The sequence below is a fragment of the Gavialis gangeticus genome, unplaced genomic scaffold (assembly GCF_001723915.1).
Source record: "Gavialis gangeticus isolate Ggan-Ray unplaced genomic scaffold, GavGan_comp1, whole genome shotgun sequence".
NCBI classification, from domain to species: Eukaryota; Metazoa; Chordata; order Crocodylia; family Gavialidae; genus Gavialis; species Gavialis gangeticus.
The window spans coordinates 176886450-176911240 of record NW_017729024.1 but is presented as its reverse complement, the minus strand read 5'-3'; the positions used below and the strand labels follow the sequence as shown (position 1 = coordinate 176911240).

General features: G+C 45.1%; 1 protein-coding gene across 1 annotated transcript in view; it reads left to right on the top strand.

The window, feature by feature from the left end:
• LOXHD1 (lipoxygenase homology domains 1) overlaps nucleotides 1–24791 on the top strand; it is a 156175-nt gene that overhangs the window by 6693 nt on the left and 124691 nt on the right. Inside the window, exons 3-10 of the mRNA XM_019518294.1 lie at nucleotides 823–977; nucleotides 2768–2901; nucleotides 4008–4156; nucleotides 5651–5755; nucleotides 6514–6642; nucleotides 7674–7838; nucleotides 12527–12708; nucleotides 16387–16503. Coding sequence (XP_019373839.1) covers nucleotides 823–977; nucleotides 2768–2901; nucleotides 4008–4156; nucleotides 5651–5755; nucleotides 6514–6642; nucleotides 7674–7838; nucleotides 12527–12708; nucleotides 16387–16503 — 1136 coding nt within the window. The remainder of the gene's footprint in view (nucleotides 1–822; nucleotides 978–2767; nucleotides 2902–4007; nucleotides 4157–5650; nucleotides 5756–6513; nucleotides 6643–7673; nucleotides 7839–12526; nucleotides 12709–16386; nucleotides 16504–24791) is intronic.

The following is a 24791-nucleotide window of genomic DNA, read 5'->3' as shown; positions in this document are numbered from 1 at the left end:
CCTCCACAGACTTACCTGCTGTGCACTGCTCTACACAATGCTGGGTTGTATTCCTGTAGCATTATCATATTTTCAGCACCTGCAGTGGGAGGGGAGTTACTATGCCACAGTTCTTCCCCCCCAGCCCTGCTGCTGTCTGTCACTCTGACCCATAGTACCCCGCATTTTGCCAGGGCATGTGGGGACCCCCTCTCCCCAGGCTCCAAACCCCACACACCCATAGCCCCCATACCTTCACAAGTTAATTTAACTCAAGCTCAGCAGCACAGCTCAAATATAATCCTGGCCCAAAGTGGCATAACTTTAAATCACCTAAAGGGCACTTAGGACTAGTTAAGAATCTTCAGCGTGTGATTGTTCAAGTTTTAAGTGCTCTTAACATGATCTAACTGTAATGTGTAATCTCACCCTGTGATGGTGTCAGACAGCTATGCCGCTCCCACCAAAACACTAAGACAGCCACTTTACTAACTGTCAGATGAAATATGTTTTCCTACAGTGTATAATGAACCTGTGGAAGTCACTGCTTCAAGACCTATTTGAGGGCACAGGTTAGGTAAAATGTTTTAAAAAATCTACTTTTATAGGGAGGTGAGAATGGCTGTCTTTAAATTAGGCAGGACAAAAATGAGACAGAAGCTGTCACGCTCAGGGGTCGAAACAAATTTCTAACAGAAGGGAGATTGGGAGAATTTTTTTCCCTATGGCCTGGTATGTGGTGAACCTTTATTCCCACCAAATACATGGATTAATGGAACTGGCTATGACAGCACTGACCCACCCTATAACTCCAATGATCTGTCTTTGCAACGTCCCATACAGAGAATTCATATGAAGTCCATGTCTTCACTGGGACTGTATGGGGAGCTGGGACTGATGCTAATGTGTACGTGAACATATACGGTGAAGAAAAAGGTGATACCGGGGAGCGTCATCTGAAAAGATCCAATAACATGAACAAGTTTGAGAAGGGCCAGGTAATGCATGCACTCAGGCAAACAAAAGGCTGGCATAAACCTCTGTTCTCTATGATGGGCGGGTGGTTGTGCATTACTCCTTCTTCCCAGTAAGCCTCCTTGAATGAAATATTTAGAAATGTCACTTCTGTATCTTAAACACAAAAAGCAGGGAGTTTTCCCTCCAAACATTTTGCAGGGAATATTCCCTTGGAAAAAAACCCTGAATTTGCCTCACCTACATGTCAGCCCCACATTGCATTTAGTTCCTGTAAATGTTCTGGTAATTAATTCCTGAAAGCCACAAATATTACATGAATATTAGGATGTAACTACACTTCAAAGTGGATTCCAAAAGTAACACTCATCCAATCAGGGGATGAAAACAACACCATGCTACCTTTATGCTCAGTTACAATTCAACAATGTGGATTGTAAATTGAATTCTTGCAACATATTGTTCATAAGCTATCAACATAATAACCATGACAGGGCAGAATTGTTCAAGGAATAACTCTGAGTGCTGAAAAAGATTGAGAGAACAGTAATCTGGTTGTAGACAGCTTGCACATAGAAGAAGAGGCTGAATTTGTCAAATTATTACAAAATGATTTATTAGCTCGGCTCCAGTCAAATGGTAATGAGAGCATCGTTATTTGGTAAGTGGGAGGAATTCGAAGTAATAGACATGATACCTTCTGCTTTGGTGGGAAGATGAACCCAAACTTTACCAAGAAGCTAATTTCATTAAGGCTTAAAAAAAGATGGTGACAAGGCCTGTGTTGTCAAAATGAAGCTGTTAATGGGTGAACTCCACGGCTGTCATGAATGACACAAGGGGAAATGCTTCAGTGATCTGAACCAGCGGTTCCATAGGAACCTTTCCACCAACTTAAATAGCCTTTGCAGCTTGTCTCAAATGCCAAAGTACAATGTGGATTTTAATAAGGGAAGAAAGCTGTGACCCGGAAAAAATAAGAGTTACAAGGGACAAGTAAAAGGTGGTAGCAGTAGTAACATAGGAACACAGGATTGGAAAGGACCTCCTGGGCCACTGCATCCAGTCCCTTGCATTTGTAGGCAATCGTTAACCCAGGGAATCTACAAGGCACAATACCACGAACACCAGAAAGGCTCCATAGCAGATCATTAGTAAAAGCAGGGGAGATGAGGGCACTGCCTGATGCCTTGCCATAGCAATTTTATAGAAGTACTAGGTTATTATTTATCAGAAGATCTTAGAAAAAAGCCTATGCCCCACACTGCAGAGGAAAGCAGCTGTCTCTCCCACCCCGCAGTCTGTGCCAGACTGATCCAGGGGAAAAATTACTTCCTGACCCTAAATGTGGGTATCAGCATGACCCTGAACAGAAGAGCTAAACCCTTTAGCCAAGTCTCTCTGGGTCTTCTCCGTACCAGCACGAGCATCTGCATACCCCGCTCAGAACCCTCCAGCCTTTGTTGTAGAGGCAAAAGCACTGTTCCCCCACAGAAGGCAGGCAGCAGCATTCACAACCAGTGCCCAGCATGCCTGAAGCATGCGATTATTTGATACCATCCTTATTACAGGAGCTACCTGTATACCCCAACCCTGGGGTGCAAACATGACTACTGCTTGCCAAGCCACAACTGCTTGTTCTGTCCTACCACTCCTGCCAGAAACTTATCCAGGAATAAGATTAGTATTTTAGAGAAAGGGCCAGACAGACTTTTCACTTTCCTAGCAGAAATGAGTTCCCTGTCCTGAGCCCTGCCCCCCGCGACACTTGTGTGTGAAACACGCTCATCTCATTCTGCTTATATGTTGGCAGGAGGATGTATTCACTATCAAGGCCATCGATCTGGGACCACTGAAGAAAATCCGGATCCGTCACGACGACTCTGGTACAAACCCAAGCTGGTACTTGGAGAGGGTGGAGGTTGTCGATCTCAATGCAAGCACCACGTGAGTTAATTTGTTGCATTCAGTTAACCTGACTGGAAGATGGGATATGCTTTTCTGATCAAAAAAACACAGAGGCTTTAAAGTATAAAAAGGCAGAAGGATGTAACAATTGTAGTTTCATAATCAGCTCAGCCAGTCTGGAGAGTCATCCTGGAAACCTAAAATACTGGTGCTCTCAGCTCAGAGATTAGGGAGTGCTCTAGGATCCTGAGCAAAGGATCCCCGACTCTGTGTGTGGAGCAGGGAGGGGATCTAGAGATGTCCCTGAAGGACGTATATCAGTTCTTGCTACCATCACCCATACACAGCTCTGCTGAAAAGATAGCACAGCTCCAGACTGTTTTCTTTTCTGTGACCCCCACAACATGATGAGAGTGCCTTCGGGAAGCTGCCAAGGTGAGGGACCTTCAACACCCAGCTATTATGGAATCAGGCTGACGGGGAATAACAAAGCTAGAGCTCACTGTGAGGACAAGTCTTCTGTACCGATAGGGCTGGCAAATCCCCCAGCTCTCTTGGGATCAGAGTGGAGTTTGTGGAAGAGTTTGGAAACCAAACCCACCTATTTTATTTCCAGGAGAAGCAACCTCCATTCAGAAAAGTCTGACGGAAGCTCTCCTCCACTTATGGGCCTCTTTCTATGAGCTTGACTCAGAAGTTTGTTGCCTGCTTGTGGCTTGCTATTAACACACAAGGGACTAGTCAAAACTATGAGCCTGATCCAAAGGTGCTGATCTGGCAAACTCCCACTAATTTCAGAGGGAAATGGCTGGGTAAAACTTGAGTTGCCCGTTGATCATAGCTCTGAGATACATGCTTAACTATGGGCATGTGAGAAGTTCCATGGGCTGCGATGGGGCCAAATATGTCTGGTAGCTTGATGGGAGGCGGATTATCTCTCTGGTAGCATACCTGCCACTGAGATGCGAAACCAAGAGGAGTTGGGTAGGAGTGAGAGGTTGGCCTTAGCCAGTGGACCGTAACATCTGAGCTTGAGTGAAGTCCACACTAGCTTCTTCCCTTTGCTAATTGCTGTTCCGCATGCCTGTGAAATGCTCTGAAGAGAAGTCCTATGTAAGTGCAGGGCACTGTTGTTGTTCTTGTAGGTATTATTTCCCATGCCAGCGGTGGTTGGCAGTGGGGGAAGACGATGGGCAGATTGTGAGGGAACTGGTTCCAGTGGCTGAAGCGTTTGTAAAGAAAGATGTGAGCAGCGAAGACCAGTCTCCTACATCATTGGGCCTGGAGCAGAAAGGTCTGTCTTTTTCTTTAATCTGATAAGTAATTAAAAACAATTCATCTTATTAATAGTGCAAAGAACATTACAATTAGAGGGTTCATCAGAGCAACAAAAATTCAGCTCCTGGATCAGGTACGAAAAAATAGCAAGGTGCGTACTGGCCTAAGAGGAGTCTGAGACCCCCTCATCTCCCATGCATTTCAATTATCTTGCAGATTGAAGCAATATATTGTAGCCATGTTGTGGCATGGGATAGCAATAGGTGAAGGTTTGATCATGGAGCTGACCAAGTAGCTAGGAATACCAGTGATAGTTGCCATCAAAGTTAGACACCTACGCTTGTTGAATGTGGTGCCCTGTTGTATTATTTTTCCAAAATGACCTTGCCTCTGTTGTGTTTGATTTCCAGCACTGACCACTCAATAATGAAGCCAGAAAGCAGGGGTAGATATGTGCCTTACAGGCCAGCTAAATACGATCTAGAGAGAGCACAGGCTTTTGTGAACTCACACTTGCTTTAGCAGATGCTGTGAAAGGACATGCATAGCTCAGTGTATGAAGGGGAATGTGTAATTTGAACACAAAAGGTGGGAAGGGAGGAGGAAGAAGAGGGGATGAGTGTGAAGATAGTGGGAGAGGCAAATAAGAAAATAACAAAGGGGTCACAAAAGCTAATCCAGTTAATAGAATAAGATCCACAGCCCTGGTTTCATATTGTGAGTCTAACTTTAGGGGCTCAGTCTTGAAAATATTGGCCTAGAACTTTGTAGTTTGGGGAACTCTAGGTATTCCCATACTTTGCATGAGCTTTGCTGTAGTGTTCAGGTGCTGGCGCTAGTGCTGGGAAAGACACTAAGGATGATACTGAGAAGGGCTAGTGTGTGTATGTGTTCATGTGTGTGTGTTTGCACATGCATGCACACAGAAAAATGTAAGCTCCACTGTTCGCATCTGTTTTATACATGTGAGAACATGCATACACATTTACCCAATGGTGCTATCAGAATAAAAGAATAAAGTGTTTTAGACTGCAGCAAGAAGCAGTAGTTAGAAAAAACTGGGACTCCCAGGGTGCATCTACACATGCTGATTTAATGCATCTCAAAAAACCATGATCTTTAGCTAATGCACATTAAAATAGGCTAATGCACCTTTTTCTAGTATCTCACAATGGAGATACTTGGTTTAATGTGCATTATCTAAATCTCATCAATGAACGTCTAGATGTGCCCCCACAAAGCTAATAGGAAGTCTGAGCACCTCTCTTTTGTAGAGATGAAGAAAGCTTAAGTGAATGACAGAGCAGTAGAGGATCATACTTCCCAACAGTCCTGTTTCACCCCAGTAAGCATCATTGCAAATAACAGGAATTACTCTCAGAGCTTTCTCAATACGAAGAAGGGCAGAGAGGAAGCCCAACAAATTATTCGTGCAGCGAAACAAGAAAAGCAGTAGAATTAATAGCTGCTCAGAGTTCACACCCTCAAATCAAAATATGCTGTTTGACAGCTAAATCGACGACTTATATTGTGAGAGTCAGAACCGGGGACAGGAAGCATTCTGGGACAGATGCCAATGTCTTCATAATACTCTATGGGACAAAAGATGACACAGGTGAGAACCAAGTACAGCCGCTTTATGACTGAAAGATGTGTGATCCTCACTGTTGATATAGTCCGCTGCAATGACTGACAGTTTTCTTGTTTTCCTCAGTACCGTATCTATTCTTATATGATTTCACATTTGCACTGAAAACCTGTTGCTCATCAGAACACATAGGAGGGTAATTTTTTTTCAGCGCTTTTTAAAAATGAATATTAAGGAACAGACCCTCAATTGCCATCCATCTGTGTAGTCCATTAGAAGTCTGCTCCTTTACACTAGAAACAGAGTTGTTGACAGCAGAGATTAGACTGCAGCCCCGCAATAGTGCACACGGGGTTGCCTTGCAATGAGACGTCCGCCCACTCTACAAACCCAGCTCTTCCTCAGGAGCGTGGATGTCACAGAACACATTTGATCTGTTGACAAGACAACTGTGTTGGGGCTGGCTATGTGTGTAGTGATTTATAGCGTTTGCGAATGAGACGAGCAAGAAGCACGTAGGGCCAGTTGCCTTATGGCACCCAAAGCACAACTTCCACAGCCCCAGGGCTGCAGTATTGATGGCTCCTCTATCAAGAGTGACATGACTTGTTTGAGGGTTTTTGACATAGGTGGGAGTTTTGAGTGAGAGGATGGATTTGAACACAACTCTCAAGCTGTGAAAGGCTGTTATTGCTATTTTAGATATGTCCCTTACTGCCCTGTTGACCATCCCAAACGATTGGTTTTTATCAACCAACCAATGACTCTATGTTTAAATAAAACAGGAATAATGAGCCTTAAGTCCTCAAAGACTTACAAGAACAAATTTGAGCGAGGGCAGATTGATGAGTTTACACTGGAAGCTGTGGACCTTGGACACTTGAAGAAAATAAAGATTGGCCATGACAATAAAGGTAGGGCAGGATGGCATGCTACAGCTTTTCTTGCTCCACCAGGTGCTTGTATTTGAAAATATTCATGCATTTATTGTTACCACCCTTGACATTATAATCATCATGTGTCTGGTGCTTTAGGAACAGACCGACAGATTCTTGCCCTGGGGAGCCGAGGATTTGAGTTAGATATAGTACTACCATGGAGGGCACGCAAGGTGAAAGTTGTTTATGAGGTTTTCAGCACCGCAGCTTTTAAAGAGATTGTATAAAGCCAGTCCTAGGAAGCAGAAGGAGGGAAGAGAGATCTAAAATACTTCTGGCTGAAAGGGAAGGTACTGATCCAGCATTCAATATTGTAGGCACCTTCCGTTACATAATCAGGCCATATGCTCCCGGTGGATAAATTTTCAAATGATCTGATTCCAAGTGGGATCTCTAGATAATAAAATGCAGGTCTGGCATTCAGACAAATAACCTGGGTTTTCAAGAGTGGCTAGTCGATCTGACCACTCTGTTAAATAGTCAAAAATTGAGATACCTAAAACTACTAGTTGCTTTTGCGAATTTTGGTCTAAGACTCTGGCAAAAGAGCTCAGGGTAAGAGAGAGAGTCTAGAAGTCAGAACATGGTGCTGCCTGTCTAAGGGAATCCCCCCGTGCTCTGACCATGGTCCTTTCTTTACAGTGAGGGTTGCCAAAATATGGAATAAGCTTCCAAGGGAGGTGGTGCTGTCCCCTTCCTTGGAGGTATTTAAAAGGAGATTGGACAGACACCTGGCTGGGCTCATCTGATCCCAGCACTCATTCCTGCCCAGGACAGGGGGTCGGACTCGATGATCTAATAGGTCCCCTCCAACCCTAACAACTATGAAACTATAAGTGCCTCTGAACTTTGGGAAAGTCAGCAGTTGGTACCTTGATTAGTATAACTCCCCATCTGTAAAAGGCGATAACTCTTATTTCACAGAGACTTTGAAGCGGATAATTAATTTGTGATCGCTGTAAAGCTCTTTGCTGGTGGTATGCATTATTCACAATAATTGCCTGTAGGTAACTGCACTGGATGGTTTCTGGAATGGGTGGAAATCGATGCCCCATCATTTGGAAAATGCCTGATGTTCCCTAGTGGTCGCTGGCTGGATAAACTGGAGGATGATGGACGCACTGAGAGAATTATCTTCCCTGCACCGCTGCAGACGAGGGAATATGTGCCATGTATGTAGAGGGCTGATTCTCTAAGGTCTCCTGGGTCCTGGTTTGTTTATTTTTGCAGCGTGGTGAGCCATTTTGCCAATATGATTCAGTGCTCACTTAATAAGAGGACAGTTGGAAGCCATCTGCATTTATCTAGATGGGGAAAACCCTTCCTCCTCTGTCCATGAGCCCTTCAAAGTTTCTTCTTTGTCTCTAAGTTTCCTTAGGGGGCTGTCCATTCCCAAGTCAAACAGCCAAGTGGCTAAGGGAGCCCCTAAGAGCTAGCCAAAGGGATGCCCAAAGCACTGGGGTGTATCTGAAGTTGTACCTTCTCCTGAAGTAAGGCTTCATGTGACACTTCTCCATCCTCTTGGATCCAGAGTGCAGGATGCACTTCTGAGGGCACGCGGTGATGGCGGTGCTATTGCCTTTGCTTTGCATAGTAGGATGTAGACACATGTGACAACTCAAATATTTCCAAGGGCCAGCTGCATGCACACACAAGCCATTCTGAAATATTCTAAAAGTGGCCAAAACACCCCAGAATAGCGCGGCTTGAAATGCAAAGTTTATTCTGGAGTTTCTCTTCTGGTTATGTCTAAGTGGGAGGGTGGACAACCTGCCTGCTGTCCAGCTTCTGGTTCCTTCTCTAGGTCCTAGGGCTCTGCCAGGTCCACACTAGGAACCCCTCAGGTCCTGCTGGCACCTCTGCCCCCAAAGCTGGGCTTGCCCATCGCACACTGCTCCTCTTCCAGACCCCTCCCAACCGCCAGGGTCCCTGTGGCACTGGAGCCGGGCCCTTCTTCTCCAGTCCTCTCACCTCTTGGCTGTGCTGAAAGGGGGAACGGAGAGGCAGAGGGGTTGGAGTGGGAGTGTCAGGGTCCTGTGGAGGCCGCGTTCCCTTAGCTGCATCTAGGCCACTGTGCAGGCAAGAATGCAAGCCTCAGCTGGGAGAGGCAATCCTGGATGACAGTCTGCGCTCTCCGGACTATTTCTGGGATTTTTTTAATCTAATGACTGTTGAATATGAAGTGCACAAGCAGTCCTGGGCTTGTGACCTGTGCACTCTTGGCAGCCCTGTGGCCCAGCTGCTATAGGGGGGTGGAGGGAACCCAGCCCAGGCTCTTCTAGAACAGTGGGGCCAACTTTTTGGGCAGGTGTGCCACAAATTAAGCCCTGCACCTCTTCAGGTGCCACTCTCTTCCCCTGCCTGATCTCTGCTTTCTTCTCCCTGCCCTATCTGCTGCTGTGCTGCCTTCCCCTTCCCCTCTGCCACATCCTGCACAGAGGCTACGTGTGCCACTTGTGGCATGTGTCTTGCATGTTGGCCACCCCTGTTCTAGAGCCTGGGGATTAAAGTGCTCTCCTGGGATGTAGGAAATGTGAGTTTGAATTCCCTCACCAAGGACACAGATCTCCTACTTCCTGACCAAGTACTACGGGGGTATTCTGTAAAAGGTCAGTGACACCCACAGTGACTGAAGCACCTACGTTCAGCCCAAGTCCCATTTAGGTGATTTATTTACCAGTCCCTGTGTCTCAATTCTCAATTTTTATAATAAGGACAATAGCACTTTCCTTCCTCACATGACTCTTGGGACGAGGTGTATGTTAAAGGTAGTGAGCTGCTCAGAGCATGGTGAGGAACCATGTAGCTACCATAGATCCTTCCTACAGTCCCTCCCTGTGTCTGCAGTTGATACATGGCTTCATGCCAAGAGGCTCTCCCTTGGGCTATCTTCTGCTTCTCACCCTCTTGTCTGCAAGCCATCCAGCCTTCAGCAGCTAAAATACCTTATTTTCTTGCATACGACATGCCCCAGAATGTAATACCTACCTTGTTTTTGAAAGTCAGAATGAAAAAAAAAAGATCATTCCTTGCAGGAAGTAACTGAGTAGCAGCAATGAGGGGACCGGGCCTGTTCATTGTTCTGCTATATGTGGATCTCTGAAGATTTTGCTTTTGCTTGATAAGTGGCAGGACCCTTTCTTACCATATTTCTCCTATTACATGCAGTCCAGTTTTCTGCAGCTGGCTTTTGGCAAAAAAGGTGCATGTTGTAAGCGGGAATATATATTGATCTTCCTATTCTAATGCCATCCTCTTTGTGCCGCCACCTCCACTGCTCTGGCCATCCCTCACTTGCATTTTCCCAGTAAAACACAGGGATGCTCCTTGCCGGCCACCATCTCATGCTTACTCAGTGTGTTGCAAGATAGCTGACCCTGCATTTAGAAGAATAAATATGGAGACAGGTGTGGTGCACTTGCAGTGCCTGTCCTCCACTGAAGTCACTCACAGGGCATAGCTGGAACCTCACTGCTGTATAGCCCTTGTGCCTGTCCTCCGCATGGGAATGAATGTTGTGTACAAAACCTTGCATTTGCTTCCCACAATGGTTTCCCAGTGTTTTTCAGGTGTGGCATTGAAGTCTTGATGCATAAGTTGCTTATATTGTTCATTAAATGCTCTAGTGTATTACATGACATAAGGGCTTGTGGAATGCCGTGCCTTTATGTGCAATGTATACAGAGCTAATCTGTGTCAGCAGCCTTTATGCAGCGTCTCGAACCAGTAATCAGGTCCACCTGGCAGAAATGTTGCACATTGCTAAAACTAAGCCCAGGCAGCACCCCTCTTAAATGCACCCATTGTGCTCTTAACAATATTCTAGCTTCCCAGCCATTAACCCAGCAATTTTAGTTTGCCAGAGGTGACTGAAATGATCTGATCTGTTTTCATGACGGCTTATGCCAAAATTATTTCACAAAACATGGACGACAAAAACAGGCCATCGTTATGCCAATTAAAATCATGCCTGTGGGTATACAACTTTAAAAGCGCCATGTAAATGAAAGGGGAGTCTGACAGCTGAAAGTTGGGCTGCTTGTGACCTTGTTACAGCGCTGCTTTGCTGATTCAGTTCGAAGCTGATGTTAATAGTCAGGTAACAAGAACAAGCATAGCGAACTCAAGCAGAGCACATCATTTTTAATTCAGAACACATAGCATGTGATTTTTTTTTTTTTGTTTTGGGTTTTTTTGTCTTCGGGATTTTTTTTTCAACATATGGCAGGAAACTATTTCAGTTTACATGCAGCACAAGGGAACAGATTTCATTGGCTCTGTCAACAAGAATATCAAGTAGCTTTGGGCTGTCTGTCTCTAGAAAAAAAGAATTCTTCATCTCTATTCTCCAGAGATCTGTGTTTAGAAAGTTTAGACATTTAATGAATGATTATCTCTGATATGCCTAATCACAGTTACTCCAGCGCTAACAGAAATGATGCAAGAAACAGTCCATCTGTTCTGAACAAAAACGCTGAGCTCAACCTGAGTAATAAAGAGCAGCAACAAATGTTGGAACGGCTTCACGGTGGGAGAGCCGAGGAGTAGGAGCGGATAAGAAGAGGGGGAAGGAATGGTTGAAATGGGACTTGTTGCATATAGGGCAGGTAAAGAGAAGAAGGTGACAGTGATGACAGCCAAGGGACAGATGAAATGATGGGCCAAATTCTTGCTGAGAGTGGAGTGTGAGAGTCAACACAGACACTGTCTCCCCATAGAGCTCAAGGAAGGCCTTACATCAGTTGAAACCAATAATAATGATAATACAATAATGCACAGCTCTTACCTGGCCATTTTCATCCATACTTCTCAGAAACATGGCATGAAAGAGAACAGGTTTCATGTGGAAGCTGAGGCACTGGGAGGGAAGAGACTTGCCAAAGTCATATACTGGTTCAGTGGCACAGCCAAGAATAAAATCCAGGTCTCTGGAGTCACAGTCTAGCCCTTTATCCTTGGGATCAGTCCCCCTTGAGATCACTGAGAAAGTGGAAAGGAGACTCATGGGACAGAGAAGAGATGTAGACAACAGGGAGTCAGAGGAACAGGCAGGCTAAGGGAACAGCAATGAGGTAGAAGGACCCTAGAAGGATTAAAAGGCCTAGCTCATCACTGCCCTGCACCTTGTTCAGGCATACACCACTCGGATTTGGTAGCATTTTACACCCACTTGCTCTGGTAGAAATGTGCACGGGCTGCGAAGAGCCCTGGCACCAGAGACCCCTCAGTGGAAGAAGGAGATAGAGGCCAAGCTTCAATAAGTTTGCAAAGCAGGTATTTCTCTCACTTTCGGACTCCTGCGATGAAGTGCAACGAGCCAGATGCCTACATCAGTCTGATCTCAGATGCCAAGGAAGAGTAGTACTGTTGGCTTCACTCTTTGAAATAGCGCCTCTCCAGAGCTCTCCCAATAGAACTGAATTGGAATCTGGCCCGACAACTTGCAATATAATGTAACAATTAGGTGTTTATGGCTTCCACGTGTTGAATGCCTAACAATTCTCTTTAACATTGCTAGTCTAGGTGTGATAGGTTTGCCTACTAAAAGAGTTGTAGGTTTTTGCAGCCTTCTAGACCAGGGGTGGCAGCTCCAGAGCCACATGCAGCTCTTCAGAAGTTAATATGCATCTCCTTGAATCTTTGCACAAGCACACAGTGACCAGCATCCAAATGGCTCCAAATACTTGTTGACAGAGCCAACGAAATCCAAGTGGAAGCTGGTCACCGTGCACTTGTGCAAAGATTCAAGGAGATGCATATTAACTCCTGAAGACCCGCGTGTGGCTCCAGAGCCGCAGGTTGGCCACCTCTGGTCTAGACTTTTGCTCACAGTTGATTGTTTTTTCTCTGCTTGACTTAGTCGTCCCTTACGAGATCACAGTATACACCAGTGACATCTTTGGAGCTGGCACTGATGCCGATGTCTTCATTGTTCTGTATGGAAATACCGGGATCTCTACTCGACAGAAGTCCCTGTGCCTCAACAAGAGGGAGCGAAAGATGTACTTTGAGAGGAACTCAGTGAACCAGTTCATTGTGGAGGTAAAATCCAAGATGTTTGCTGTTTTTCTGGAGCAATAATTTAGGGCATATCACAGGGCTGTTACGAAGATCAATATATTTAAAAGACTGTGCATATGATGTTCATGTACAATAATAGGGGCCACGTGTTTGAGTAAAATAGACAATGACCTACATTACCGATTGTGGTAAGCACTCATCTCATGGAGAGGCATTACAGAAACAAATGTGTGCTGCCCTGTTGTCATAACCCTTTTTGGAAAAGACCTTTTTTATTTTGATCTGTTTTAGATGTGTGCTACACTACATTGATTCTCACATGAATCAGTAGCTTCTCAGAAAGCCTAAGGGCTCTGAGACTGCATAGCTGAAGATATTAGGAATGGGACAGGAAGGTTTTCATCCTAGGGTGCCAGTTCTCATTCACCCGCAATTAGTTGTTACCAGCAAAGCTTATCATGTGGTCTCTCGCATTAACCACTGGCACATGCAAGTGGGCAGTAGTGGAATGGACATGCACTCTCACCCCTCTTAGCTGATTCTTCCAGGTTAGGGTGAAGACATGAGGGCAGGACAATGTGTAGAAGCTTGCACTTATGCCATTTCCCGAGACACATCTCTTCTTTGGATAAAGAAAGGACTTTGGTCTTCAGGAAAGTCATCCAGCACTTGTTTATGGTTAAAATATCTTTACTGCTCTCTGACACACCAAGGCTTTCCAGTGCAAGGTCTGGAATGAAGTACAGGAGCGTAAGATCTCCATGCACCATTCTGTGGGTGCAATTTCAGAAGACTCTTTTGCACGGTTGAGCTACAATATGTAGCTGTGTATCTAGGATGGATAGTCTAAACCAGTGGTGCTCAACCTTTTTGCCTTGTGGGCCCGATAGGCAGTGCCCAGTACATCTGGGGGTCCCATCCAGCTGTGGAAGTAGAAGGAGAGGGGGGAGGTAGGCAGGCAACTCTGCCCCGTGGGGGGGAAAGGGGCTTGACCCAGATCTGTCGGGGGAGGAGGCATGGCCTGGCCCTAACCCACCGCGTGGGGTTTAGTGTTTGGGAATTTGGCAGTGTGGGAGGGTGCCAGTATTACTCGCCGCTGCCCCCCGCTGCCAAATTTCCCGAGCCCTGGGGAGCCCCATAGGCTGGATACCATTGATTCCGCAGGGTGCATTTGGCCTATGAGCTGGAGCTGGAGTACCCCTGGTCTAAACCTTTGTTGTATCATCATGGCCTCGTTATTATCAGCCTCTTCCCCTGTCTATGTGGACATAGGGACTATTACCTTATTATAGGATATATGATTTTTGAATAGGACCAAGTTTTCAAAGAACTTCATTACTTTATTATAGGATATATGATTTTTTAAAATAGATTGGACTTAGTTTTTAAAAGACCTCATTACATTGTTCCTGAAGTACTTGCAGACACATACTTTTAGTGAATCAAGGAATATATTCATGCAGGTAGATCAGCTAATTATGTATCCAGTTCTGCACTTACATAAGCAATACTGGATTTAGCAGTTCCAGTTCCCACTGTGTCCAGTGCAGTCTGAGCTTATACACTTGCACATACTGCAGGCACAAGATGAAGAGGTCCTGCTCTGGCTCTCTGGCATACTATTTGATATCTTCATCCCCAGGATATAATACAGAGACTGACAGTCCAGAGTGTCATATCACCTTTTAAATAATAGACCTCAAATCCTGGAATGAATGTTTTTTTGTAAGGCAAAATATTGTCTGTCCCAGATGTTCTCCTGGGGCATGAGACAGAAAAGATTCACAATGTGACAGATTAAGAAACCAGAATAGAATTTACCTTTGTTAGGATTTGTTCCTAACACCCTTTGCCATTAACTACTGTGTACACAACTAGAATAGGGTATTATTTTATTTTCCTTGTCCTTCTAATTGGTTTGTCCCTGTGGAAGAACCACAAACATCCGTGCTTTTCTCAGCTGAAGCAAAGGAAAATGTGGTTTGATCTGTGGATTTGCAGCAGCAAATCAACTGGCCTCCAAAATTTAATTTGTTCTTGATCAGGTCCTCTTCCAGGGGGAGAGCAGCAAAGAGCTAAAATATATTCTTTTATCACCTACTTGTGAGGAGCCATAATTCAAAGCTCAATAGACCTTGAAAGTAATTCTGGGATTTTAGAAAATTAAAAGCGGAGAATTGCTTTTTTGTTCTAGCATTTTTACTGTTGGCGCTGTTTTGTATTCTGCGGAAAGCACTGAAGAAAATGCTATCAGCTGAGGTTTTGAGTGGTGGTTTCTCGGAGATGACTATAGAGTGCAATAAACACATTTTTTTTTCCTTAACATCCCTCTTTACAGTCATGTGACACTTCCTTACTGTGTCACACACCTGACTTGAGGAGGATTATTCAGGCTGGGCAGAGAAGAAATTGCATCATGTTCCTTTATATCCAAATATACAAGTGCATGCATGAACATGGACAAGGGAATGCATTTTGGGGTGAATTTAGATGACTTTAATGCTCAGGCTAGTGAGAAAGTGACAATCTTGTTTATATAGGGGTGAGATATAATGCTTGCTAACCCCATGCCATTAGCACAAGGAGTGGGCAACAAGGGCACCAACCCCTAGGCACCTACTTAGAGGGGGTGCAAGACCCAACCTCTGCCGCCAGGGTGCAGACCCTAGTAGTTACACCTTGGCCCCATCCTGTTGGGACCCTGAACCACAAGATGCAAGAGAAGCTGGATGCTTTGCAGGGTTAGGTTCCTTACTCTCCTGTGAGTATGAGGGTTTGTGATGTGTCCAGGGGTATTTCTAAGTGCATCCAACAGCTGAATGGCATTGCTGAGGCACTCCAGCGGTTTGCTGCCCCTTCGATTTCAAAGAGCTCTGCTTCTCTGCTGATGAGCTCCAGCTGAGTGGAGAAACAGCTCAGTTTGTGAAGGCAAAGCACTGGTGAAGCTGGCCTATCCCACTTGAAAAGTAGGCATTAGATCCTCTGGTTTCAAAGGCTGGCCTTCATGTACTAGCTGGCACCAAAGTAACCTAGACACATGAATCCAGCCCAGTTTCATTATTTGAGTGCAAGCCATTCTTTTGGGATATAAGTGGCTTAGATGACATCCAGAAAGTGAGAACCACAGATAAGTGGCCACTTCTTAAGATGTTGCTTTGTGCAACTTGCTCGGAGCGGCGCTTGGTTTCTGTGGTAAAGCAAAAATGAAAGCACACATTTCCCAGCTCTTCATCTTGTGCTTTAAGCTCAAAACCATCCCTCCCCTTTTTATAATTGTGTATCAACAGTCTAGCACAAAGCTGGTAAAAATAATTCCAGCTCCGGTAACCTTGCAACTTCTGTGGAGAAACTCAGCTTTCATTGCCATGGAGAAGTGTAAAGAAATGCATTTTAGAGCAACTCTGCACATGGACTTTTGAACCCACATCAGTGAATCTGTTGCCTAAACTGAACTGATTATTTTTGGTGCATTTCCGTTCATATTTCAGACCAGTCATGGGGGGTGGAGCCCTGTCTTCTGAAGACGCGGACCAAGAGCTTTGTTAATATTTGCTCCTGTGGGAACTTTAAGCAGAGTAGAAATGGGAAATTTGCTACCGAATCAGTGCCTTTAGACTGCAGCTATAAAACAGTTGAGGCCACCCCCAATTCCTCATATAACTTTTGTTTCCCCTATTGCTGTAACTTTTGTTTCTGCAGCTGGAGGACGTTGGCGACTTTATTGAGAAGATACGGATAGGGCACAATGGCGCTGGGATTAATCCCGGCTGGCATTTAGATCGGGTGGATATTCGGAGACTTCTGCCGAACGGAAAGGTAGGCATTGATTCGTTACATTTGGTAGCACATTTCTTCTGGCAGCTGCTCCTGCTTTCCAAGATAGAGCTTTGATGGCCAAAGAGGGATTAAGAATGAAAAATGGCTCCCTGAAGAACAGTGCTGACTAATGAAGGAGCTGGAGCTTGGGGAACCTGAGGACATTGGGTTTTGGTCTTCAAATGTTGGTTTTAAAACACTGCAGGTATAAGAATCCCATTCTCTGTAGTGCAAAGCTAAGAGTTTACAGCAGAGCATTTTCAGACCGAAGCCGTGTTTATTCAATAAATTTGCTGTGCCGGCAGTGGCACCAACAAGCTCAAGGCAGGCTATCCCTCCCCACCTCTAAACCAACAGTGTAGCCATGTCTGCACAGGTGCTGTAATGAACCTGGCGGGGAGGCTAATTGGTTTTGTTACTCAGGGTGCTAATTAGTCCAACCCAGGCACAACACAGAAGCCCCCTGCTTGGTGCAATGCAGTGTGTTTAAGGGTGCTGGAGCTGGAGCTGGTACGTATACCACCTACACCAGATGCCATTTAGACCAGTGACTCTCAGCCAGAGTACCATGAGGTCCTGTCAAGGGTGTCACACAGAGTTAGCACTGTTAGGTGTGCAAACATGCTTCACAAGATAAACCCAGAGAGATTTCAAATAGGAATCCACAGTGGTAAAGACATTTGGCCCTGCTGTGGCCTTTCTGAGTTATTTTCAATGAAAGAACTGCTCTATTCTTTTTCTGTAGTTAAAAAATAAGTGGAAACTAAGAAGTGGAATTTCTGGGGAGTGTCTTGAGCCTAACGAGGGGTGTCTTGAGCCTAACGAGGGGTGTCTTGAGCCTAAGAAGCTTGAGAACCACCAGTCTAGACATTGCTTAAGGTTCACAACAGATTGATGGAGTCGGATGAATTGCTTTCGTCTTCTGACTTCAGAATCTCCTCTCCATACGTGCAATAAAGTTCTCATGGTTATTTTTGTAAGAGAAGATATTTCCCAAGGAATCTTGGCAAAACGTGCCCTTCCAACACTGCTGTGCAATGCATGCTAATTGCTGACCAGCTGGCAACTCTCTGCCATCACAGTGGGCTGCTTTTCAGTGTGGAGAAATGACTCCTCTCTGTCCAGCTTGGCTATATCTGTACAGTAAACTTGCAGTCCCTGGAATCACTGCCCTCAAGCATGCTGCCCTGCTCTGGGTGAGCTGCTTCCTAAGCTGGAGGTAGGGTAGCCATCGACATGCATCACTTGGGGTAGGCTAATTAGCATCACAGAGTGATGGAAACAGTTAGACTGCCCCAGGGCTAATTAACCTGCCCATGGGGATGCAGCTACATTGCTCCCAGCTCACAAGACAGCCTTCCTACAACTGCTCAGAGCGCTTGAAGGAGAGGCCCCAGAACCAGTAAGTTTAAAGTATGGCCTTAGCTCAGGGGTGGGCAAAATGCAGCCCAGGGCCAGGCCATTCTATCCAGCCCGCTGGGCCCCTAAAATATTTAGAAAATTAATATTAATCTGCCCTGGGCTGCCTGTCACGCGGCCCTTGATGGCGTGCCGAAACTCAGTAAGCGGCCCTCTGCCCAAAATAATTGCCCGCCCCTGCCCTAGCTTCTGTTGGAGCATAGGGACTATTACTGATCTGCAAAGCCCAGGGGAGCATTCCCTGCGGTGCAGGCTTAGTACAGGCCCACTGCAATCAGTCCTGCATAGCCGCCTCATATGGAGCATCTCAGGCGGGAATCATCACACAGAGGAGCACAGTGGAAACTGCAGGGTGTTCTGGGCTCTGAATCAACCCACTGGCTGTGCTGCGTATTTGAGCAGACATCCAAGCTACCTAATTTATGCTAGGAGGCAGCTCCAGATCTCAAAAACCCACTATACCTAGGCTGCTTCCTTTAAAGTGTCCCTTCTGTCTGGAGAACATTTCAGTTTTGACCCAACGTACTCTTGGCTCAGGCAGCAACTTCTTGCCAGTGAATGCAACTTCTTACCCTGAGAGATGGCAATGGGGTGTGACTGCTATACAGGGAACAGAGATGTGTGAATTGGGAAAATACACCTGTGTGACCCTAAAAGGAGTGGGTTCTTAGACTGGATTTACAGGGAACCCAGCTGCCAAGTGAACAAAACCGGGTAAATATGGTGATACAATTATATTATTGTTAGTACTGCTATTGCGGCAGATACTGCAGTAATATTCACATGAGAACTGTATGAAGTGCCCCCGTGATACAGCCAACTTTCTGTTGAAACTGCAGGATGGATTTCAATTATTATTTCTGTTGATTGGTCTTCTCCTTTCACTTTTTCATCACCTGAATTCCTCACCCATCTCTTTCCGATCCAGGAGGTAGTCCTGAACATCCCCCAAAGATATACACTTTCTGTGACTCCTGTCTGAGCTTTAGAAAAATCTGGATCTAGGTCTGATTTTGCAGACCTGCAAAATCTCTAGTTTCCATGCAATTATACTTAGTGATAAAAAAAAGAAAAGAAAAACAGGATGGTAGAATTATAGAGATTAATGCAGATATTTTCCTAAGTGAAATATTTTTCACAGTTTTCTGAGAGGCAACATCAGCTCTGCAAGGGGTGTTAAAAAAATGCCTTGCTTAGAAATTGCTATGCACACACATTTCAGCATTGCTGAGACATGGGACTTGAATCTCTGAACTGAATCACTGTCCTCTGAAATGGCTGTACCAGAATCCAAAGTGAATACTTGTTACTTTGTACAGGCCTAGAGGAGACTGCCCATTAAAGAAACGAGTGCTGTTCCTGTATTGTGTCCTGGCCTGACCTAGATGGAGATATATAAAACCAGATGGTAGCCTGTTCAGGTAACTGGATAAATATCTTTCCAGGAACCTCTTAATGTCCTTTTTAACAGACTATTTCTTCTCAATGGTAGTTTCCACTTCCTTCTTTCCCCCAAGGACTGGGCCCAAATCTGACAAAGGTCAGCAGGCAGAGACTTCCAAACAAAAAAAAAGTCTTGGCAGCTGGGTTCCCTGTAAATCCAGTCTAAGAACCCACTCCTTTTAGAGTCACACAGGTGTATTTTCCTTATTCACACATCTCTGTTCCCTCTATAGCAGTCACACCCCATTGCTTCGAATTGATTCAGAGCTTTTAATTGCTCTCCGGATTCAATTTGGATTTGGAGATTCGGTTCCCGAATCGGGCCGAATCTCCTCTGAATCAAATCAGCACCCGAAGCTTCGCACAGCCCTAGTTTCCTTGTGGCAGTGGGTAGAGGTGGAATAGCAGTGTTGTTATACAGTCTCTTTGCTGCCTTTGACACTGTCATCCCAGGGTGCTGCTGGTCTGGCTGTGTCCTAGCCGGTGCAGCTGAATCATGCTAGGACTGTTTCTCTCCCAGTTCCAGTGCGCTGCACAATACTGTCATGGTGCACATCTTGGGGGTCTTTCTAATGTCCAGTCCTGGGTAACCTGCTGCCAGTTCTGACTGAACATTTTGCAACTTCCTGTTCGTTCCCTTGTGAGAAACTTCCAGTTCTCTCTCTCCTACCCCTTTTCCATGCTTACAGCCTAACTGTCATGCTTTACCCTTCCCTCCTCTTTGGGTGACACACATGGCTTTCCTGAACCCTGCTCATCAAGCTCAAGGCTGCACCCTCATCATTAGGCCTCTACATCACTCCATCCTTGTCCTAACCTTCCAAATCTCTTCAGTAGGCAGTGTTTCTTTCACTCAACACCCATTTGTTTTCTTTGCCTAATAGTGCCATGGGTGACTGGTGCCTCTTGAGTTGGGGGGGCACATGCCCCCCCTGATACCAGTCAGCGACCGGGTGGGGGAAATCCCCTGTGGCCGATCACACTGACCAAGGAGGGGGCCCCCATGGCCAATTGCGCTGACCAGTGTGGGGGGTCTCCTGGCAGCCGATCTCATTGGTGCTCCTGCCTGCCCCTGTGCCCGTCACTTAAACAGGGAGTACGGCTTGACAGGGGGTGCACCAGCACTCTCAAGAGGTGCACATTCACCCCTGTGCACCCCTTATGCATCACCACTGAATAGGGCTGTTGGAAATTTCGACGGTTGTTTCATTTCGAAGCCGTTTCAACACGTTTCAAGCTTGAAACAGCAAAATTGAAGTGAAGTGAAAGGCTTCAAAACAGCCTCAAAACGAAACAAGGGCAGTCGAAATGTTTCAAAAATTTCGAAACATTTCGAGTTTTGAAGCTGGGCTTGCTTGCAGGGAAACAGAAACTAAGGAGAGGGAGGGGGAAGAGGAGGAAGGACTGCTCTTATATTGATTTTGTAGCTGGCCAGTGACTGTCATCCTTCCCTGAGGTCCCTGCCAGTCCCAATGCTCTGGGGGAGGGATGGAAAAACAGCATAAAAAGCATTGTTTGAACTGAGCTTTCTCTGTGCCTCGGGGTCAGCTTACTGAGCACCTATCTCCTCTCGGCTTACCTATGCACCTATCTCCTTGAAACCTGGTAGGCTTCATTGCCTTAGCAGGGGTCACCATTCCTACAGTTTTCACCCTGCTGCGCCTTAACACATACACATGACATGAGTTTTGCTTGTCAGCACCTTGAGGTGCAGTTTCCCAGAAACCCCTGCACCTCTTTCCTTGAAACCTGGCAAACTTTGTGGGTTCAGCAGGGGCTAGCATCCCTGCAGTTGTCACCCCCCCCCATGCCTTCACACTTGCAAGTGCCATGAGTTTTGCTCTGAACTGTTTGAGGTGCAGTTTCTCAGAAACCCCTGCACTTATCTCCTTGAAACTTGACAGGCTTTGTGGTCTCAGCAGGGGCTACCATCCATGCTGTTTTCAGTCAAATCACAAAAGAAGTGACCAAGTTATAGGCATTTTCATGATTCCCCATTATAGCCTATGGGCAAAACGGCAAAATGTGTCAAAACAGCAAAACAGTTTCGACGATGAAATGGAACAGTGCTTCGAAACAGCAAAATGAAACACTGAACCTTTGAAATGGTGAAACAGAAGTCGAAACGAAATGGTGCTGTTTTGCGCAGCCCTATTGCCTAATGTTGTGCTTGCTCCTTCCTCCAGCCTCCCCATTGTGTCTCAGTCAGCCACGGGCACCTGGTCTGAAAGGCCTGTTAATACCTTGAATTAGGCCACCATTACTGAGGAGTCTTACAGAATCTTCACGCGTGGGCATGTCGTTGGTGTCATACACTTCGGTGTGAGACTTTCCAAACTCTTGTACTTTCTGCAGCAGTTCCCTGCTTCACCCTGCTCGGACCAGGTCTGTGCTAGAAACGGCTGTGATAGTCATGTAGATTAGGGAGGTAAAAAGTTTATGGAATTTTTATTATGGAAAAATCTTAGTACAGAAGCACTTCTGTTGGCCTATAAGTACTTTTCTTGCTATAACTTATTTTACTCAGAAATCGGTCTAACTCTGAAAGCAAATGCACTTTTTTCTTGATATGAGTTACATTTTGCATAAGGAAGGCTGGCTGGTGTTGCTACACTGGCAAACCTTTTCCTGTAGTGTAGAGGAGACCTCCAGTATTGGCTCGGCATTTTCTTAAATGGAGGAGACCCCCTAAACTTGAACAGTTAGTCATTTTCTATAGACCCCAGGTGTTCTTTAAATATTTGTTAATCAAGAATTGACCCAAACTGATCCTGTTTAACCTAGTTGGGTCAAAGAACAAAGCAACAATATTGCCAATTCTTGGCATTTGAAGAAGTGAATTTCCAGGGTACAAAACCCAAGGGAAAACACACTACTGGACCGCCAGCCTCTGTTGTACCACCGTTTGAGCCAGAACTGTGACGAGCTCCAGTTTCCCAGTGCTTGTTGCTTTGTCTGCAGATACAGAAGTGGGCCTAAACCTGAGACCAGCCAGCAATGAAACCCAACATATCAATAATGGACTGTGAGAAGACTGTGGGAAACACTAAAGTCAATGTTGCTTTAAAAATGGAGCGAACCACAGTTTTGCTGATCTTTTGATTCTGGCACGTCAAAAAGAAGAAACGGAGCACTGCATGATGCTGCTGTAATCAGCTGCAGGATATTACGACCTGCCACAGGATAGCAATATGTTGCCAAAGCTTTTAAAAGCTGAGCTGCCTGATTAGACTACTAAGTTGTGCCTAGATGTATCTGTACATTGCAAATGAAAAATGAGGTCAGTAACTTCTCAGATTAAATTGAAAGCACATGGGTAGGAAACTAAACTCACTGCCCACCAAGGAAGTGCTGCCAAGGTGGGCCAATTATATCTAATAATTATATTTCATTCGTTGCAGCTCAGAATAGGGTAAAGCATTGGCTTTTAGCAGACTGTCATACCGCTTATAGCCAAACTCAAACCCTAATGAAACAAGATTGTAGCTACAATGAGATTTTACAGCTATTAACGTAAAATAACATACCTTGTGTCACTGTAATGAGAATATGGTCACTGAGAAGGTGACTCCAGTAGAAACTGTGGCAATGACAAGGGAATTAATAACAACGGTACAGTTAACTCTTGTCATGACTCTATCCTATTACCCATTATGCAGACATTCAATTTGAAGTCCTCAAAGTACCATGGAGAAGGTAGAGCAAGGTGGCACCGTAGAGACTGGTGGGTTCAGAGAGGCATAAGCTTTCATAGGCAACAAGCTGTTTGTCAGATGCAGCATCTGATGAAGTCGGTTATTGTCTACAAAATGTCATGCCTCTCTAAAACAATTAGTATCAGAGGGTGCTATCCTGCCCTATTTTATGGTAGATTTCAGACAAACATGGCTAACCACTTCGCTGCCCAAAGCACCACATATCTGAGCACACGGTGTTCATAGCAATGACATGGTTGGTGTATGACCAACCATGATATCATTACTTGCATTTATAACTTTTTTAAAAGCTAGAGCACCACATGTCCCTCCGTCATGGCTTAAATGACAAGGCATATTAGGCATAGCTAATGGTAATAGAGAATTTAGTTACCAAATATCATGTCTTCCCATTGATACAAGATTTTAAATGGCTGTGGGTGAAGGGGTAGAGGGGCAAAATCAGTGGATGGTTTTGATTATATCAAATAGTTTGGAACATACAGAGAGAAAGCTGGTTACACTGTTTGAACACAGTCATTGTATGGGAACCAATACAAAGATTTGTAAAGTAAGGGTAATAAGTACCAGGAGTTTAGTAAGCATCTGAGATATTGTGTTCAGTCTAGGCAGTACCCTAAAGAGAACACAAATAAGGACTCCTGAAAATAAAGATTTGCAACAATCAGCAGTCCCAGTTGATTTTGTCTGGCGTCTTTATCATACATACCATATTCCGCATATTTTACAGAATTGTTGAAAGTACAGGATGCAGAACAGCAGTGCCAGGAATAGCTGATAAGAATTCAGAATGATAAGCGAGAGAGAAACTGTATTTCTGGCTCAGATTTGGAACCAGAGGAAGGTCGTATTAAATGTCCTGAGCTGCTGGTGAGAAGCCTCCTGCAGGGTGGCAGGGTGAGAGTAGGGGGAGGTAAAAAACGAGAAGGGCGGTGTGACAGCAGAGTGAATGGAGACAGGATAAAAGGGGGAAGATAGCAGCAGAGGCAAGTCCATGGAGGGCTTCAGAAATGGGGAGCACTATTCTAGACAGGATCTTGAAGTGCGTGGGAATCCCCGTGGAGTGATTGGGATTATGAATGAAATTATGAATGACAGTGTAAGGATGATAAGTGTAGGCCACTGCTTAGGGCAGTAACATGATTTGGGTAACCTGAATTCAAGCGCCATCCCTTCCACCAACTTCCTCTATAACCTTGAGCAAGGCTCTTAGGGCCAAATCTGTAAGGTAGGTACGTGCCCACTGACTGCAATGGGAGTTGATTGCATAGTATGTGATGGCAGTGGGAATTTGGAGGACAACTTAAGGCAGCTACAGCAGTGCAAGTGGGGAGAGCTGAGGATCCCACGAGAGGTAGAATCAAGGCAATGGTGCATTCAAGCACCTTTGCTTCCTTTATGCCATGTAGTGGGTGCAGCCTTGTGGGACTTGAAGGTTAAAGGATGACCATACTATTTCAGAAGAAGGTACAGATTTGGCACTACCTCAGAGAGAGAACTTCCCTGCCTCGTAGTGTTTAAGCCCTTAAAGAAATATTTCAATATCCTTAGGAAGTGATCTGGCATTGATTTTTATTTATTTTTTTAATCTGCCGAGTGGAAAACATGGGGGTTTTTTTTCACTTCTTCCACGGTAGAAACCGTGCTTGTTTCCTTCAAATAAAGTCAGAACAAAGGATAAAAAATAAGATAAGGATGGGTGGGGGGAGA